At 39.8% G+C, this 20,389-nt stretch overlaps 1 protein-coding gene across 6 annotated transcripts in view; it reads left to right on the forward strand.

The window, feature by feature from the left end:
* Nucleotides 1–20,389, forward strand: part of SFMBT2 (Scm like with four mbt domains 2) — a 300,595-nt gene that overhangs the window by 163,935 nt on the left and 116,271 nt on the right. For all 6 annotated transcript variants that reach the window (XM_040413315.1, XM_040413318.1, XM_040413313.1 and 3 more), the window contains 3 exons: nt 9,621–9,867; nt 11,569–11,666; nt 11,865–11,966. In XM_040413315.1, coding sequence (XP_040269249.1) covers nt 9,621–9,867; nt 11,569–11,666; nt 11,865–11,966 — 447 coding nt within the window. The remainder of the gene's footprint in view (nt 1–9,620; nt 9,868–11,568; nt 11,667–11,864; nt 11,967–20,389) is intronic.

Consider the following 20,389-nt stretch of genomic DNA (forward strand, 5'->3'; position numbering starts at 1 on the left):
CTCAGGCAGAGAGTTCCATAGTCTCACTGCTCTTACTGTAAGGAATCCTCTTCTATGTTTGTGTACAAACCTTCTTTCCTCCAGACGCAGAGGATGTCCCCTCGTCACAGTCCTGGGGATAAATAGATGATGGGTTAGATCTCTGTACTGACCTCTGATATATTTATACATAGTAATTAGATCTCCCCTCAGTCGTCTTTTTCCTAACGTGAATAACCCTAATTTTGATAATCTTTCAGGGTACTGTAGTTGCCCCATTCCAGTTATTACTTTAGTTGCCCTCCTCTGAACCCTCTCCAGCTCTGCTATGTCTGCCTTCTTTACAGGAGTCTAGAACTGTACACAGTACTCCATGAGTGGTCTGACTAATGATTTGTAAAGTGGTAGGACTATGTTCTTATCACGGGCATCTATGCCCCTTTTGATGCAACCTATTATCTCATTGGCCTTGGCAGCAGCCGCCTGACACAGTTTTTGCAGCTTAGTTTACTGTTTATTAAAATTCCTAGATCCTTTTCCATGTCAGTGTTACCGAGTGTTTTACCATTTAGTATGTACGGGTGACTTGCATTATTCCTTCCCATGTACATAACTTTACATTTGTCAGTGTTAAACCTCATCTGCCACTTATCTGCCCAAGCCTCCAATCTATCCAGATCCCTCTGTAGTAGTATACTGTCCTCTTCCGTGTTAATTACTTTACACAGTTTAGTGTCATCTGCGAAAATTTATATTTTACTATTCAAGCCTTCTACCAGATCATTAATAAATACTGTATATTGAAGAGAATAGAGCCCAATACTGACCCCTGAGGTACCCCACTAGTGACAGTGACCCAATCTGAGTGTGTACCATTAATAACCACCCTCTGTTTTCTATCACTCAGCCAGTTGCTTACCCACATACAGACATTTTCTCCCACTTCGAGCATTCTCAGTTTATATACTAACCTTTTATGGAGGACTTTTTGAGGTTTTTGAGGACTTTGTCCCAGTTAGTTAGGCCTATGGCCTCTCTTAGTTGGCTAAATTTAGCTTTTTTGAAGTTCGGTATTTTTGTTCCTCCCTGTAGAAATGCTCTTTTGAATGATAATTGGAAGGTTATTACTTTATGGTCACTATTTCCCAGGTGTCCCCCAACCTGCACGTCTGTTGTTCTGTCAAGCCTATTGGTTAATACTAAGTCCAGTATGGCGGTCCCTATAGTCGGGTCCTGAACGAGTTGGGAGAGGTAATTGTCTTTGGTTATTGCCAAGAACCTGTTTCCTTTATGAGATATACAAGTTTCAGTTTCCCAGTCTATATCTGGGTAGTTGAAGTCCCCTATGATAACCACCTCATTATGATTTGCCGCCTTGTCTATCTCGTTTAGTAGTAGATTTTCTGTGGACTCTGGTATATTAGGTGGTTTATAGTAGACTCCTATTAGTAATTTATTGTTGTTTTTAGCTCCATGTATTTCTACCCACAGTGACTCCACATGTTCATGTCCCTCACTTATATCTTCACGGAGTGTGGGCTTTAGACAAGACTTTACATAAAGGCAGACCCCTCCATCTCTCCGGTTTTGACGATCCTTTCTAAACAGACTGTAACCTTGTACATTAACTGCCCAGTCATAGCTATCATCCAGCCATGTTTCCGTTATTCCCACTATGTCATAGTCCTCCTCACACATCACTAATTCCAGTTCACCAGTTTTATTAGTCAGGCTTCTGGCATTAGTATACATACATTTGAGAGGTTTATGTATATTTTTTCCCTACACCTTTCCTTCTGAACTGTTCTAGTCCCTCCTTCCATTTCTCCCCAGTTCCATTACCTTGCCCCAGGTCTCTATCTGCACTATCTTCCCCTATAGTGTAATCTCCCTCCCCCCCCCAGTCCCTAGTTTAAACACTCCTCCAACCTTCTAGCCATCTTTCTCCCCAGCACAGCTGCCCCTTCCCCATTGAGGTGCATTGATAGCAGAAGGAGCTGAGCTGATTGATAGATTTGAGTGAAGAAATTTGGTATAAATGTGTTACTTATTCATTTAAATTAGTGTTGAGCGAAACTAAGCATTCAAAGCGCAATTTGGTCCAAAGTTTAGGAAAATTTTTATTTTCAACGAGGTAACAAATCAAGTTTTCCTAAAACTTAAAATCTCCTGCAGGTTATTTGACAGTAAACACTGAATATTAATCAGCTCTGGCATAACCACTTCTCCAACCCTAGTGCTGTCCTGCCCTACAGGTTGGAGCCCTTCTTCTGCCATCTGGTATTCATCCTTTTCCACATCATCTAATATCCATGAGAATATGTCATCAGGAACATCCACCTCCTCCTCTCTCTGCATCTTGCTGACTTTTCTAGGAAGTAAATCCAGAAAAGATGAGGATGGTCATCATTAAGACCTGGCCCCCCTAAGAGGTGCAGACTGGATGGTATTGGTTGGCACACTGGCACTGGAATAACAAAAGGTTTCCATCTTATTGGTATTGAATTACATCTTAGTTTATGGCTGATGTAGGAATAAGTAAATGTAGGAATAAATAAAAGAAACTAGCGCAGAATAAGTCCCCCTTCACTCTATATTCTTCTATTAATCGTATTCAGCAACACTGTCCCTAGCGCATGAGCACTTGTCATGTCTCTCCCTATGCTCAGCTCAGAGGACAATGATGGAGACCGCGTGGAGATTTGGATTCATTGTTTTTCGAAACTTCTGACCAAATTCTGCTTCGAATGCTTCGCTTCGCTCAACACTAGTAACAAGCATGCATTTTTTGAACACCAGATCAAGTTTTAAAACTTGTCTACATGTAAACAAGGGATCAAATAATGTAGTTATATTGGAATCATGCATTCTCGGTTACCTTTTAGGTTTTAAAGAATTGACATTTTAATCTCAGTTTGTCACTTTAAAAAAAACCTCTGCTGATAACATTAGCATAATACCATTACATAGGGCTCTTTCACATATGTCCGGTGATCCAACCCAGTTTCTCTCCAGCATGGTGCAAAAAATAATGGACGGAAACTGAAGCTAGACCTGATACCATCGTTTTCTAAGGGATCATCTATATCCATCCAGCTTATCAGTTGTGATTCCAGATGGAAAATATTGCCAGACAGAAAATCGCCACATGCAGCGTTTTTCTGTCCAGCGTTATCAGTCTGTACTGAAACTGGACCTATGTACTAAGTGCACATATATACTGTATATTTAATTAAGTCCGGCTCTGAAAAAAAAACTGTCCAGACACATCTGATGGACCCAGCCCAATTTGGTAGTTTATCCTTGATTTCAATGCGCTGTTATACTTTATGATCCAGCAGATGTCTGACTAATTATACCTTCTGAAGGAAGGGATGACAAGTAAATAGTTTTTGCAAGAAGGTTTTACTGTTTTATCTTTTAATTGTGGGGCCCTTTCATTTTTCTATATAGTAGTCACATTTTGCAGTAACATTACTGAATGGTAATAGTCCTTAGCCCTGATCTTTCTGTATAAATAAGGCCTCATGCACACAACCGTATTTTCGGTCGGCATCTGATCCACATTTTTGGCAGATCGAATGCGTCACCTTCTGTTTATTGTCCGCATCCGTGTGTCCATGCCTTAAATTATAGAGCATGTCCTATCCTTGTCTATTTTGCAAACAAGTAAAGGCATTTTTACAATGGGAACCATGAAAAGTGCGGGATGCACATGGACTGCATCCATATTTTGAAGATCTGCAATTGGTGGACCACAGAACAGATATGGTCCTGTGCAGAAGACCTAATGGTGTTGTATGATCAAGATAACCCCTTTCTATATATCATCTTTTAGCCAGAATTAGAGCTATTTCAAACAGTCCTGTCCATGTTTCACATACATAACAGTTCATTTAAAATACTACATTTTAAGCCTCATGCACACGTCCGTGGAACACGGACCGTGAGATACCGGCCTGGATTCCTGCTAAGTGCAGGAGTGCACGGCGTCATTGGTTGCTATGACGCCATGCGCTTCGTGCCGCTGTGCAGTAATACACTTGTTTAGATCATACGAGTGTATTACTGTACAGCGGCGGCGGCACGAAGCGCATGGCGTCATAGCAACCAATGACGCCGTGCGCTCCTGCACTTAGCAGGAATCCAGGCCGGTATCTCACGGTCCGTGTTCCACAGACGTGTGCATGAGGGTTTAGGAGGAGATGTCACCAGAGATAACAGTTGCTCAGTAGGGCTTTCCAAAACCAGACCCTTGGAGATCCATTGATTGCTCGCTCTTTAACCACTTAAAGACCGGGACTTTTTCTATTTTTACATTTTGGATTTTTCCTCCCCACGTTCTAATAGCCATAATGATTTTATTTTTCCATTCACATAGTAAGGGTCCATTCACATGTCCGTATGTGTTTTGCGGATCCACAAAACACGGACACCGGCAATGTGCGTTCCGCATTTTGCGGACCGCACTTCGCCGACACTCTAATAGAAAATGCAATTGCGGACAAGAATAGGACATGTTCTATTTTTTTGCGGAACGGAAGTGCGGATCTGCAAATGCGGATCCGCAAATGCGGTTACGGACAGCACATTCCGGGCCCATTTAAAATGAATGCGTCCGCACCTGTTCCGCAAAATAGCGGAACGGATGCGGACCCATTTTGCGGACGTGTTAATGGACCCTTACATGAGGGCTTATTTTTTGCGGGACAAGATGCATTTTTTAATGCCACTATTTAATTTACCATGTGTAGTATCAGAAAACAGAAAAAAAATTCTTTGTGTGGCAAATCTGAAATGAAAACTGAATTCCGGCAAGGTTTTTGGGGTTTTGACATCACAGCGTTCACAATGTACTAAAAATGACCTGACGTCCTTATTCTGCGGCTAAATACAAATGCGGCAATGCCAAACTTGAATAGTTTTTTTTTGTTTTACTACTTTAAAAAAAATAAAAACCTTTGGGAAAATCAAAATTTTCTTTGCATTACCATATTCTGACAACCATAACTTGCTTGTTGTTTGCATAACAAACTGTAGTTTTTATTAGTACCAAGTTTGTAGTATGTAAGACTTTTTGATCACCGTTGCGTGTTTTTAGTTTATTTTTCGTTACTGCGTTCACCACACACATATTTTTTTTAAAAATATTTAAATAGTTCAGATATTTTTGGATGCTGTGATACCCAATATGTTTATTTTTTTATTGTTTACATATTTTTATATGTAAAATTGGGAAAGGGGGGGATTTAAACTTTTAATATATTGGTGTTTTTTTAATTTTTTTAAAACTTTTTTAACTTTTTTTTTAAATAACTATTAGCCTCGTTTGGGGCCTAGTACATGGGATCTTTTGATCCCCTCTCCTATTCACCCTAATAGAGATCTATTAGGGTGAAGAGGATTTTTACACCCTCCATTCTGAGCTGTGCCTCGTGCATAGCTCAGTATGGAGAAAGCCATGACAGGCCTGGATCGCTTCATTTTTTTTAAATACTGTATATATTTTTCAGTACTTGGGGGCCAGGATGGGACAGCCCCTTTTTTTCAGCTTGTGGTTTTATTAACTGCACCATGGAAAAAAAGAAGTGCCCTGGCCATTCATAACACGGGATCCATGTCCAGAATTCCCATTGAAAATTGGAAGGAATGAAAATCCACGCAAAAACTGCATCAAAAACTGTTTTATAAAACTGATGCAGATTCTGTGTGAACATACTCAAAGAGGCTGTAGGATCAGCAGCTTAGGCCTTGTTCACACATCAGTTATTTGATTAGTTATTTCCATCAGTGATTGTGAGCCAAAACCAGGAGTGGAGGCTACTCAGAGATCAGGTATAATGAAAAGATCTGTACCTGTTCTGTGTTTTTGACTCGCACCTGGTTTTGGCTCACAATCACTGATGGAAATAACTGACCAAAAAACTGAGGTGTGAACAAGGCCTTACAGTGGAAAGGCTAAAGAGAGATGATGTGGCATTCTACAACCAGCTGCTGTGGTTGCAACCGCTGTCCGTGCCTACAAGGTTCTGTCAGACTGCTAGTCCAATATTTCAGGATTTGGGGCCCCACTTTCAACTTTGCCTATGGCCACACTTGGTCTAAAACGGGCCCTGGATGTCTTATTTTCATTTTGTTACATTATTCATGGGATAACACCTTTAATGCTTCTGTTTTTAAACATTGCTTATTGTTAGGACACGTCCGTAGTGTATTGCGGATCCGCAATACACCCAACCGGCACCCCCCATAGGACATGTTATATTTTTTTCCGGAGCCGCGGTCCGGAAGATCAGGGGAGCGCTCCGGAAATGCGGATGCAGACAGCGCACTGTGTGCTGTCCGCATCCATTCCTGCCCCATAGAGAATGAATGGGTCCGCACCCATTCTACGGACGTGTGAATGGACCCTAAAGGTGTTTTCCGTAAGAAATATAAACATATGGTGTCAGATAGAGATTAAATCCTGCTTTAGGTGAAGATAAACTTTAGATTCCAAAAGGAAGAAAAAAACAGGACCTGGGAAATTCATACAACTTATGCAACAAGGAAATTTCTGGCTAAAACCTTATTTCCAAACATGAGAGTCCCATGACATTATAAATTGTGTTTATTCTTGCAAAGGATCCCATGTCACAAGATAATAAAATGCTTCATTGAAAAAGAATAAGGAAAACAGACTAAGTTGAAAGCTACTGTAACACCCTGCAGGACAGGCGGTTGTCATGGAAACCAATTGCCGATCTGTGAACTCTTCCAGAGTTGGTTTTTAGGTTCTGCTTGTAAAGTGTGTTAAAAGGGGTCATCAGAGCAGAATGAAGGACTGTTATTAAAACTCTCATCGTACATTTCTGAATAGGTTTTTAATGTACTTCCACTGCATTATCCTCTTTAACAAAGAGCTTTATATGCAGTTGTCCTCAAAACGAATATCCACAGTCTTTAGGAGATCATTTTTATGAAGCAAAGGAAATAAAATGCCACTCAGATATACTGTATGTAAGAAGGAAACAAGGTGTACAATCTAGTAACACACCGGTAGATGTGATCTTTGTACTTTTACAGTACCAGCATGTTCCACTGCACTTTACAGTCAGGGAAGGCAGTTACCGGTAAAATAAACCTCAAGAAAACAATAAAGGTGACCGTGCGCATACGGGTAAGTTCACACGTAGTGGATACGTGGAAACTCTGCAGCAAAGGGGATGAGATCTTAACAGGTCTCAAAAAAATCTTCATGGCAGCTGAAACAGTGCAGATGTTAAAGACTATGAACACCTTCTGGGGCATTTCAAAAAGAAAATTACTCATTTTGGGCTAAGTCATTTTTACAATAGGTCTTTATTAAAAATTCAACAGTTTTGATGCCACATTCAAAAAACTGGATACGCCTGGATTGTCAAACTCTGCCTGGTTTCCCTGAGGACGCCGGTTTTCCGGCGAAACATGTCGGGGGCCAGAGTGTATAACTAGGAGAGATTAATGAATTCAATGCTTAAACAGTCAGTAAACCATAGCCTCTACAATAACGCCCACAAGACTGTAGGCTATGCTGCAATATTTTAAATAGTACTCTCATATCTCAAGAGTGATTCTAAAAATGTGAGAAAATAAAAGCTAAGTTTTATTACTAATTAGTGGGTGAAAAATAGAGCGTTATTTGGTCCATAAGGACTACAAGTAAATGAGGGATACAGAGAACTGCACCCAGTATACAGGACAAGAGATGTGGTACTGTGCAGTGTTCATATATACAGAATAAGAGCAGATACTGAAAATTACATCCAGTATTTACTCAGCAAAAACCTTTACAATGTGGGGAGTTCATAAATACCACCCATGTATGCATTCACCACTGCATGTGTTAAGTAAATGTTAAAAAAAGGAATGCACCAACCAGCTTTTGCATGCTAGTATTGGGAATTATATAGTATATAATTTTCCAACCCCCTATATACATAGAAGTATCTTCCAGGGAAAGAGAGCCATCTCGTCAGCACCACCTTTTAAGTTGAACTTTTTAGCAAGTCTTCGGACATCACAATGGAAAATAGCCAAGCCAAATATCCATTCATAGACAGGCGTTTCATCAGTACAGAGTAGGATTCTGTCTGGCAAGGTGGCGCTAGCGAGATGGTTCTCCTTCCCTGGGATATACCTCTTATAGTATTATTTTCCCATGGAGCATTGCCACTAAGCCAAACTCAGCTGTTCTCTTTAAAGAGTGCCAATACCCTGCCTAAGCTGCTTCCGAGACATCAAGCTCAGCCTACCAGAATCCTACTCCATACTGATGAGGGGAAAATATCCCGAAACAGCCGTCTACGGATGTATATTTGGATTGGCTACTTTCCCTTGTCATGTCCCAAGGCTTGCTGAAAAGTTGGATTTTGACTCATAGGAAGCCACTTACAAAAGGTGGTGCTAAAAAAAAAGACTTTATTTCCATGAGAGATGGGAGTCTTAATACGCAGTGGGTCTTTTTGAGGAGAGCCAGTACCCTGCCAAAGCTCCATCCCCCTATATAGATTGTAATCTTAATAAAAGGTTATACATTCCTAAACCTGATATAATGCATTAACTAAGGATCAGACAGTTATAATACACATGCTTTATTGCTCCTGTAATATGAACACATCTGAACTTTTTGTGGTTTGCCAGAAATGTAGTTGGAGTGACATAACTCAGCTTCAGAAGAACCGCTGGAGGTCCAGCTACCAAATACCATTATCTTGTAATAGTATGGTAATTGACAACAATCTATTACAGCAACATTGAGCAAAAATTTATTTTATGACTTTGTCTTTCAGAAATATATTAGATATTCCTCTCTAGTGATAATCATTATTGCAATTATAGTAATGTGTAACTGGTGTTGCTAGGGAGTCAGTAGTCAATGAACAGTGTAAACTATATTGATATTTGTGTTTAGTGCACCTTATTTGATGCTTTTATTTGGACGCTGGTAAACATCTGGGTCATAGCTTTTATAAAAAGCCTAAATGGGTGCAGAGGGGTGATTTGATGAGCAAGCACTCATCTACTCCTTTTCTGGAAAAAAAAAAGACTGCCCCATATGTGAAGGGGGATTGCTTACATGTCCATGTTACGTTCTATGCCTCTCTTCGTCTCCCTGCAGCAAGCCCTCTTTGCTCATTCTGGCTGAGATCACAGCTGGCTTATGGAGGATTCTTTAATCTGGTATCCCTCAGGCTCCATAACAGCTAAAGATATGAGCTGTTTCTTGTTTTAAAGCTGACAATTTGCCTTAAACCAGAAAAGGATTGTGGTGCTAGCCATGATACATGTGAAGTTATTGCCTTTAGAAATTTGGTTGGGAGTAAGAACCGCAGGTGCATGCAGCTGTCACTGAAACACATTTCTTATAGCTGTATCTTGGATAGTATTGCGTCTAGCATCACTTAGATAGTCACCTTTAACACATGACCTGGCTCATATCTATAGCTGCTATGCAGCCTGAGATACAGCCATCATTAGTGAGGACATATGATATACATTCTTGGCTAATGAAGTGTCAATCTGCATCTTGCGGTAGACCTAATATAGCTTACTCCTATAATGTACCAAATTGCTTATAGTTTTTTTTAAATTAAAAACTGCTTTTGTTTCTCTCTAAAAAGCCTCTTCGTGGAAAAGCCCCTGTAGATCTTATTACAGCTGATTCACTCATAGAGCTGCAAGACTCTCAGAATCCCTTCCAGTACTGGATAGTCAGTGTGGTAGAAAATGTGGGAGGAAGATTGCGATTGCGGTATGTTGGCTTGGAAGAGTCAGATTCTTGTGATCAGTGGTTATTTTACCTGGACTGTAGACTTCGACCTGTTGGTTGGTGCCAAGAAAATCAATGCAGAATGGAACCACCTTTAGGTATGTCTTAATGATTCTTTTTGTGTTTAGTTACGGTGTTAAGCAAACTTTGACTTCATTATATGAGTGTATAAATCTTGTTGATAGAACCTTTATGTAAACCACTATTTTTAGACGGAAGGTCTAGTCAATGACTATGCGGTCTGTAATGTCTCTCTAAAGATAAGAACCCACATACTAAACCACTAAAAGATTGTTTAGTACAATACATAACTAAGATGACATTTCATAACTGTACCTGAAATATTTTGAAAATGTAATTAAACATGAGAAATTCACTTATTTAATATACAATATGGCCAGAAAAATAAATAAATGGCCAAGCATATAAATTATGCATTTCCTACTTCTATTCTAGTCTTAATGTTCAGCTTAGTGCTCTGATTTTTTTCAATAAAGTCTCCAGAAACAGTGTTTTTTTTTATCATTGACCCAAAAGCAAAACATGTAAAGTGATCTAATTTGTATAGTGTTGAATTTGTTCCCACGCTTTGTCGGAAACCAGCGGTTTGTTATTAGTGGTTTTTAGACAGGAAACAGGCCATTTTTTATATGTTCACTCTGATATATATGGCTAAACATTTAAGCTATCCCTGCTTAGTAGGCCAGATAGTCTACGAATGCCAGTGAAATTACTCGAGATGAAAGTCTGTAGAAATGCTGCCTGTTGATTTCCTGATTACTCCTCTGTGTGGAGTTGCTTTCACTGTTATCTAGTGCAATATACTGGGATACATTTCTCAACTGGCACAATAGGTTGGCATAATGATATCTGGAAAAAAACACCAACTAGAAATGACAAATTGTATCTTAGTGTAAATCCTGGACTGGACAGATATTGGGACACTGAACAACCCTGACAATATTTTGTTTGCAATTCCATTTTGCATTGTAGATTGAGGGATATATAGATAAACTGCTTCAAATATTGTTCGAAAATGGTACTTTAGGACTCTAAGCATTAGTTAAAATAAAAACCCAGCCCCTTTCTATATGAACAATTAGGGTATATGGACATCAATAAGGGGGTTTCTTTGTTCAAGGCCCCCTTCTGTTCAGAGAAAAACCTGCCAGTTTAGTGCTGGAACAATGTGGCTGACTCCAGCTGATTGTCATGGGTTTCTGAAGCCAGACCAACATCGATTATCTGATCATTGGCAACGATTCAATCTAAGATTGGGCTATCTTTGTGAAAGAACCACTTTAAATGTAGTACTTGTAGATATGCGTAAAGTAAAGCTTAATGGGACTGTGTGTTCTCCTCCACGCCCCATGAGGTGCGGTACTACATGAGTAGCACTGCTGCCCAACACGTACAATAAGTTGTATGTCCATGCTCACTGCCCTGTTACTGTGCACCCACAAACCAGCGCTGGAATACATTGAGGAGCCTCTTGAGTCCTTGCAATGTATTCCAGCGCAAGATTGCAGATGCACAGCAGGGAAACGGAGATATGTATGAACATATAAATGAGTGATCCAGAGTCAGGGGCAGCAGTGCTCTTCATTTAGTTGATAGAGCTTGGAAGAGGTGACAGACTCCCTAAATGGGTTGTAGAATAAGGAATTCCATGGTTTACTTGGGTCCACAATTGCGTATATCGCACATAATAATCAATGAAATTGATAGCATCAATGTTAAAACTGGCTTGAAAACTCTAGTATTTTCTACATGATATTTGTGTATTTGGAATACTTCAGATCTTTGTCCACTCAAGAGTATGTCTGAATGGAAAAGCGCTCTTGAAAAATCTCTGGTAGATGCAGCAACACGTCCTCTTCCAGTTGAAGTTTTTAAGGTAAGAATCAGCTTTAGTTACAAGGTTGTAATTTTTTCACCTGTCTCCCACCTCTTACCGACCCAGAACTCACTGACTTGTATCCATAATCTCTCTTTCAAATAACATAAACATATGCTATTTTATAGTGCAAAAAATGACCTCCATCTCAACCTCACCAGTTTATTTCTAGTAACATAATTTTTATCTTTTATGAAGGATCATGCTGACCTCAGGCCCCATACATTCACTGTTGGGATGAAGGTGGAGGCAGTAGACCCAACTGAACCTTCTAATATTCGTCCTGCAACTGTCACTAAGGTAATTCTTGTTAAATAATGACAAATGAAATAGTACATAGGGATCTGTAAGGTCTAAATTCAGTCTTCTTACTGTATAGTGATAATAATATCTATTATTACTGTTTAATAACATCTAAACATTTGCCAACAATCTGAATTTCTAGAATTTGAAGGTGTAATCTCTTTACGCACTTCTTCTATGTAGTATTTCAAAGGTTATGGAATGCAAAACTAAGCAACTTTCTAAAAAAAATCCTACCATTTATCTTTTGCATAGTGTGTGTAATTACGTCCTTGATCTAGCTGATAGTGCTGCATAATCTGACGTGTCTATCAGAGCACTTCTTCTGTTTCCAATGACTATTCTCTCTGTTCTTCCATAACTTCTCTTAGTGTTAAATTGTAGACAGCAGCATCCTGGACACACAGATCCAGCACATATTACTGGGAGGGGAACCCCCATATGAAAGCCTGAAACTAAAAGCAGGTTACAATCTATATATCAGGGGATTTGCAACTTTTTTTTTTAAACTCAATGTGTCCATTAATAAAGGTACAAATCTTTTTTTTTCCATGTCCATAGCCTTTAAAGGGAAACTAGACCCTGAAAAACATAAATCACACAAATACACTTAATCCATAGTGCACACACAGCTATGTCTACAAGATGCTCCCCAAACTGCTGCCATAAGCTGTTTAGGAAAGATCTTGCAAACAAAGCACTTTGGGGGTCATTTACGAACAGATATACACCACTTTTGTGGCGTATATCTGAAGCAGATTCTGTTGCACGTCATGTTGTGGCAGAATATGCGACTTCTTCCTTGCTCACACCTGGTCTAAATAAGGGAGTGTGGCGGGGAAGGGGACGGGCTGGTGGGCACTGCCATAGAAATGCCTATTCTTGTCCGCAATTGCGGACCGGAAGATCGGCGGCGCGCTCCAGAAATGTGGATGCGGAGAACACATAGTGTGCTCTCCGCATCCATTCCGTCCCCATAGAGATAGAATGGGTCCGCAAATTGTGGAACGAATGCGAACCCATTATTACGGATGTGTGAATGGAGCCTTAGGTGTAGAAAATAGTCTAAATGTAAAACAGCAAGAAAGCCGTCTTATATTTAAAATCAGCGATGGATACACCAAAGTAATGTAGAGGCTGGCACCTCTACATAACTTCGGCAATCCACCTCCAGTACAAGGCCTTATTAAGGCGTTTAATAAATGTGCCCCTTTGTCTCCCCCCCTCCCATTTTCGGCTACAGAACGGCTGTATGAATGAGCCTGACATTATTACACACACTGAACAGGAAGTTCAGGAGAGGGGTGGGTCTTAACAACACTGAAATGCTGTCAGATCGGTCCGCCTCTACTGCTGGCCACTTTCTCTCCCACTCCCCTGAGACCTATCATCTGCTTCCTTGCCTTTTCAACTTGCTCATTTCACTCCAGCCAATTTAATTTCACCCCATTTACCTATTGAGACAGAGCTAATCAGTGCAGAGAAGCAGTGAAGGACCTGTAAGGACCTGTGTGATGTCACAATGTAGGCGGAGCTCCCGTACTGTATGTATTTGAGAAGTTAGTGTTTCCCTTTATAAGTTTTCAAATAATAGGAATTGTAGTCCTTTCCTTAGACTCACTCCTTGTATCGTTCATTGATAGCCCATAATAACATCTTAGAAATGCTGGGAGTTGTAGTTCTGCCATCTTATATCCCTCTCAATGTAATGTCCACTGATGCCCCATAATAACAGTGTGGAGATGCTGGGAGTTGTAACTCTCTCATCATATCCTTCTCCATGTAAAGGCCACTGATGCCCCATGATAGCAGTCTGGTCATCCTAGGAGTTGTATTTCTCTCCTCTTATAGCCCTCTCCCTATAATGTCTAATGATTCCCTATAATCACAGTCTGGACATGCTGGAAGTGGTAGTTCTCTCCTTTTATACCCCTCTCTCTATGTCTACTGATGCCCCATAACAACATTCTGGACATGTTCGGAGTAGTAGTTCTGTCATCAGATGTCCCTCTCCATATAATGGCAACTGATGCCCCCATAATAACAGTCTGGGCAGGCTGGGAGTTGTAGTTCTGTCCTCTCATACCCCTCTCCTAAAAATGTCCACTGATGCCCCATAATAACAGTCTGGACATGCGGGGAGATGTAGTTCACCACTCTTCTTTTTGTTAAAGACCATACATACAGACAGTTAATCTCCAACAGTCCATTTTTCTAGCATCTTCAGCAGATGCCACTTTATAACATCTGTCTGAAGCAGCTGTTTAACATGAACATCATGTGAATACAACGATGGACAAAAATGTGATGTGAACACAGCCTTACATGTTTGAGTAATACTGACTATCACTAGAGAGGAAGATCTGATAGATTTCTGACAGATGGGGAAGGTTTCCATCAGAACAGACATTTTTACTTACATAGTTGTTATGGTTGGAAAAAGACAAAAGTCCATTAAGTCTAACCTTCAATCCTGCTATATTGATCCACGGAACAAATCCCTGGATCAATGTCCATCTTCTTTTTAAATAGGGGTTGGACCAAAGAAAAGGGTGTGTAGAACAAGATATCTATATATTGTCATAATCCTCAATGTTATTTTGAATTAAAAAGTCATCTAAACCTTTTTTGAAGCCAACTACTGTATTTGCTGCGACCAGGTTCTGCAGCAGGCTATTCCACAGATTCACAGATCTTACTGTAAAGAATGCTTGTCGCCTCTTATGACTGAATCTTTTTTTTCTCTCCAGGTGTAGGGAGTGGCCCCTTGTTTTTTTGAGGGGGTTTAACACAGGATAGCTTCCCTTGATATTTTTTGTATGGTCGGTTTATATATTTGTACAGGTTAATCATGTCCCCTTCGGTTCATTTAATCTTTGCTCATAATTAAGATCTTACAGGCCCTTTATCAGTTTAGTTGCTCTTCTCTGTACTTTTTCTAACTCCAGGGCATCCTTTTTATGGATTGGTGCCCAGAACTGAACCGTGTATTCCAGTTGAGGCTGCACCAACACTTTGTATAGTGGTGATATTTCATCCCTGTCCCGCGAGTCCATACCTCTTTTACTACAAGACAAAATTTTGTTGGTCTTAGAGGCAGCTGACTGGCATTACATGCTTTTATTTAGTCTATGATCTACTAATACACCCAGATCCTTCTCAACAAGTGACTCTCCCAGTTTTACTCCCCCTAGGACATATGCTGCATGCAGATTATTAGGCCCCAAGTGCATAACTTTACATTTATCTGTATTGAACTTATTTTTCCCAAGTGGAGGCCCAAACAGTAAGTTTGTCCAGGTCAGCTTGTAACTTATTAACATCTTCCATAGACTGTACCGTATTACAAAGTTTGGTTAAGCCACTTTTCAATCCAATTACAAATTATATTTTCTAAACCAATAGACCTCAATTTACCCATTAGTCATCCATTTGGGACAGTATCAAACGCCTTTGCAAAGTCCAAAAACACAATATCGACAGGCTTCTACTCACCTCCTCATAAAAACTAATCAGGTTACCTTGACAGCTTCTGTTTTTAGTAAAGCCATGTTGGCTATCACTTATTATATTATTTACCATTACATAATCCTGTATGTAGTCCTGTAGAAGGCCCTCAAACATTTTTCCCACTATGAACGTTAAGCTTACTGTTCTATAATTTCCTGGTGAAGACCAAGCACCCTTTTTGAAAATGGGCACCACATTCGCCTTGCGCCAGTCTCTTGGTACAATGCCTGCCATTAAATAATCTGTAAATATTATGAACAGAGGCAAAGCAATAGCTGAACTGAGCTCCTTTAGAACTCTAGGGTGTAATCAATCTGGACCTGGGGTCTTGTTCACTTAATATTTTTTTTTTGCATATTACGGACCATATCTACAGTCAACCAGGTAAATATGTTATTTGAGGTATTTCCACCAGTGGCACCACCCTCATGAGATGCCCTCTCTTCTTTTGTATATATAGAACTAAAAAACCCATTTAGGAGCTCTGCTTTTTCTCGATTTCCAGTGACCAACACTCCGTTACCATCATTTAGGGGTCCTACATGTGCTGACCTTGGTTTTTTTGCATTTATGTATTTGAAGAATGTTTTGGGGTTGCTCTTACTTCTTTGGCCACCTGTATTTCATTGTGTATTTTCGCAGATTTTATTAACTACTTACATAATTTATTTAGTTCTTTATACTTTTTAAAGGCTACAACTGAAAGTCCCTCTTTTTGTCATTTATTGCACTTTTTACACTATTTGTAAGCCATGTGGGGTTTAATTTTATTCGCTTGTACTTGTTACCTCTAGGAATCTATTTAACAATATACTTATCCGAAGTAGATTTAAAGCACTCCCATTTAGCATTAGACTGGGAGCAACTATTGTCACATAATGACACTATGTCCTGAAGTGCAGCACTCAACCCTGAGAAATTCGCCTTTTTGAAATTAACTGTTTTTGCCCTACCGACCTGAGTTTGTTTTTTATAGTTTAGTTGGAATATAATTATATTGTGGTCACTGTTGCCAAGGTTTTCATGTACACTGACATTTCTCACAAGCTCTGCATTGTTAGAAATTACTACATCCAGAAGAGCATCGCCTCTAGTAGGGTCTTCTGCAAACTGGCCCATAAAATTATCCTTCAAAAAGCTCAGGACTTCTCTAGGCTTTGCAGCAGAGCCAGAACCATGTTCCCAATCTACTGTCAGGTCCATAAATATTGGGACATCAACACAATTCTACCATTTTTGGCTCTATACACCACCACAATGGATTTGAAATGAAACGAACAAGATGTGCTTTAACTGCAGACTGTCAGCTTTAATTTGAGGTATTTACATCCCAATCAGGTGAACGGTGTAGGAATTACAACAGTTTGCATATGTGCCTCCCACTTGTTAAGGGAGCAAAAGTAATGGGACAGAATAATAATCATAAATCAAACTTTCACTTTTTAATACTTGGTTGCAAAACCTTTGCAGTCAATTACAACCTGAAGTCTGGAACGTATAGACATCACCAGACACTGGGTTTCATCCCTTGTGATGCTCTGCCAGGCCTCAACTGCAACTGTCTTCAGTTGCTGCTTGTTCTTGGGGCATTTTCCCTTCAGTTTTGTCTTCAGCAAGTGAAATGCATGCTCAATCGGATTCAGGTCAGGTGATTGACTTGGCCATTGCATAACATTCCACTTCTTTCCCTTAAAAAACTCTTTGGTTGCTTTTGCAGTATGCTTTGGGTCATTGTCCATCTGCACTGTGAAGCGCCGTCCAATGAGTTCTGAAGCATTTGGCTGAATATGAGCAGATAATATTGCCCGAAACACTTCAGAATTCATCCTGCTGCTTTTGTCAGCAGTCACATCATCAATAAATACAAGAGAATCAGTTCCATTGGCAGCCATACATGCCCACGCCATGACACTACCACCACCATGCTTCACTGATGAGGTGGTATGATTAGGATCATGAGCAGTTCCTTTCCTTCTCCATACTCTTCTCTTCCCATAACTCTGGTACAAGTTGATCTTGGTCTCATCGGTCCATAGGATGTTGTTCCAGAACTGTGAAGGCTTTTTTAGATGTCGTTTGGCAAACTCTAATCTGGCCTTCCTGTTTTTGAGGCTCACCAATGGTTTACATCTTGTGGTGAACCCTCTGTATTCACTCTGGTGAAGTCTTCTCCTGATTGATGACTTTGACACACATACACCTACCTCCTGGAGAGTGTTCTTGATCTGGCCAACTGTTGTGAAGGGTGTTTTCTTCACCTGGGAAAGAATTCTTCGCTCATCCACCACAGTTGTTTTCCGTGGTCTTCCAGGTCTTTTGGTGTTGCTGAGCTCACCGATGTTTTCCTTCTTTTTAAGAATGTTCCAAACAGTTGTTTTGGCCACGCCTAATGTTTTTGCTAACTCTCTGATGGGTTTGTTTTGTTTTTTCAGCCTAATGATGGCTGGCTTCACTGATAGTGACAGCTCTTTGGATCTCATCTTGAGAGTTGACAGCAACAGATTCGAAATGCAAATAGCAGACTTGAAATTAACTCTGGACCTTTTATCTGCTCATTGTAATTGGGATAATGAGGGAATAACACACACCTGGCCATGGAACAACTGAGAAGCCAATTGTCCCATTACTTTTCGTCCCTTAACAAGTGGGAGGCATATATGCAAACTGTTGTAATTCCTGCACCGTTCACCTGATTTGGATGTAAATACCCTCAAATTAAAGCTGACGGTCTGCAGTTAAAGCACATCTTGTTCGTTTCATTTCAAATCCATTGTGGTGGTGTATAGAGCCAAAAATTTTACAATTGTGTCCATGTCCCAATATTTATGGACCTGACTGTATGTTTGGATAGTTAAAATCTCCTATTATCACTACTGTGCCAGCCTGCGCCGCCCGCTCAATTTGCACATACAGTTGTGTTCAAAATTATAGCAGTGTGTTTAAAAAAGTGAATAAATCTCAAAATCCTTCTAATAGCTTATATTTCCATACACACAAATGCATTGGGAACATTACACATTCTATTCCAAATCAAAACATTAAGAAAAATATATCAAATTTGTGTTGTTCCTCTAAAAAAAATTGAAGAAAAGTGAATATTAGACTGTTCAAAAAAATAGCAGTGTTTGTATTCTTCTTTACAAACTCATTCACTATATAAACTGAAAAATGTTTGAAGATTTTGCTTTCCTTTGAATCACTTAACTGATATTTAGTTGTACAACCACTGTTTCTGAGAACTGCTGTACATCTGTGTTGCATGGAGTCAACCAACTTCTGGCACCTGTGAACAGGTATTCCAGCCGTTTTGCCTTAGAAACTGCATATTTGATGTCACCCCACAAGTTTTGTATTGGATTAAGAAATCTTGTTGGTCTGGAACCAAGATGTTGCACGTTAACTGGTGTGTTTGGGGTCGTTGTCTTGTTGGAACACCCATTTCAAGGGCATTTCCTCTTCAGCATAAGGCAGCATGGCCTCTTCAAGTATTCTGATGTATTCAAACTGATCCATGATCCCTGGTATGCGATAAATAAGCCTAACACTGTAGTATGAGAAACATCCCCATATCATGATGCTTGCGCCATCATGCTTCACTGTCTTCACAGTGTACTGTGGCTTGAATTCAGTGTTTGGGTGTCGTTTGACAAACTGTCTCCGGCCACTCGACCCAAAAAGAACAATCTTACTTTCATCAGTCCACAAAATGTCTCTTTAGGCCAGTCAATGTGCTCTTTGGCAAATTGTAACATCTTCAGCACATATCTTTTTTTCAACAGTGGGATTTTGTGGGGCTTCTTTAAGATAGCTTGGCTTCACATAGGCATCTTCTAATTGCAACAGTACTCACAGGTAACTTTAGACCTTTTTTGATCTTCCTGGAGCTGATTGTTGGCTGAGTCCTTGCCATTTTGGCTATTCTTCTATCCATTTGAATGGTAGTTTTTCGCTTTCTTCCACGTCTTTCAGGTTTTGGTTGCCATTTTAAAGCATTTGCGATCATTTTAGCTGAGCAGCCTTTCATTTTCTGCACTTCTTTATATGTTTTCCCCTCGCCAATCAACTTTTTAATCAAGGTACACTGTTCTTCTGAACAATGGCTGGAACGACCCATTTTCCTCAGAATTTCAGAGAGAAATGCACTGTAGCCATCATGTACAACATTTGCTGCCTACCTTCCTTAAATAAGGGCAATAATTGCCACCTGTTTTTCAAAGAATGGATGACCTCACACATTGAACTCCACACTGCTATTATTTTGAACATGTCCCTTTCAATAAGTGATTGAATTACAGAGAATCAGCAGCATGCATGTCATGACTGTTGGGTCAGTTGGGTTTCTATTACTCTACTACACCTGCTAGTAAATGATTTGCCATGTAGAAATATTTCTACCAAAAACAGTGATTGATCAGGTTAGGGATGTCTGACTGCTATTATTTTGAACACAACTGTACAGTCGATCATCTATCTCCTCAGTGATAGAGGGGGGGTCTGTAGATCACACCAAGAATAATTTTTTCATTATTTTTTCCCTCTGAATTTCCACCCACAAGGTTTCAACACCCTCACAACCTTCATCCACAATTGTTTCTTTCACACTTACTTTCATATCACCCCTGGCATACAAACATACACCACCACCTTTGCGTTTATCCCTATCGTTTCTAAAGAGTGTAAAACAATGAAGATTTACAGCCCAATCATGAGAACAGTCCAGCCATGTCTCAGCAGCACCAACTACATCAATATGTTTCTCCAGTACCAAGGCCTCAAGCTCTCCTATTTTGCTTGCTAGACTTCTGGCATGTGTGAACATACATTTTAAGTTGTCATCAAATTTTACACTTTTAGGAAATTAATTTTTTAATTTTTTTATGATAATTTTTTCCTCCTTCGGAGTTGGTTTG

This window comes from Bufo bufo, chromosome 1 (genome assembly GCF_905171765.1).
Source record: "Bufo bufo chromosome 1, aBufBuf1.1, whole genome shotgun sequence".
Taxonomy (NCBI): domain Eukaryota; kingdom Metazoa; phylum Chordata; class Amphibia; order Anura; family Bufonidae; genus Bufo; species Bufo bufo.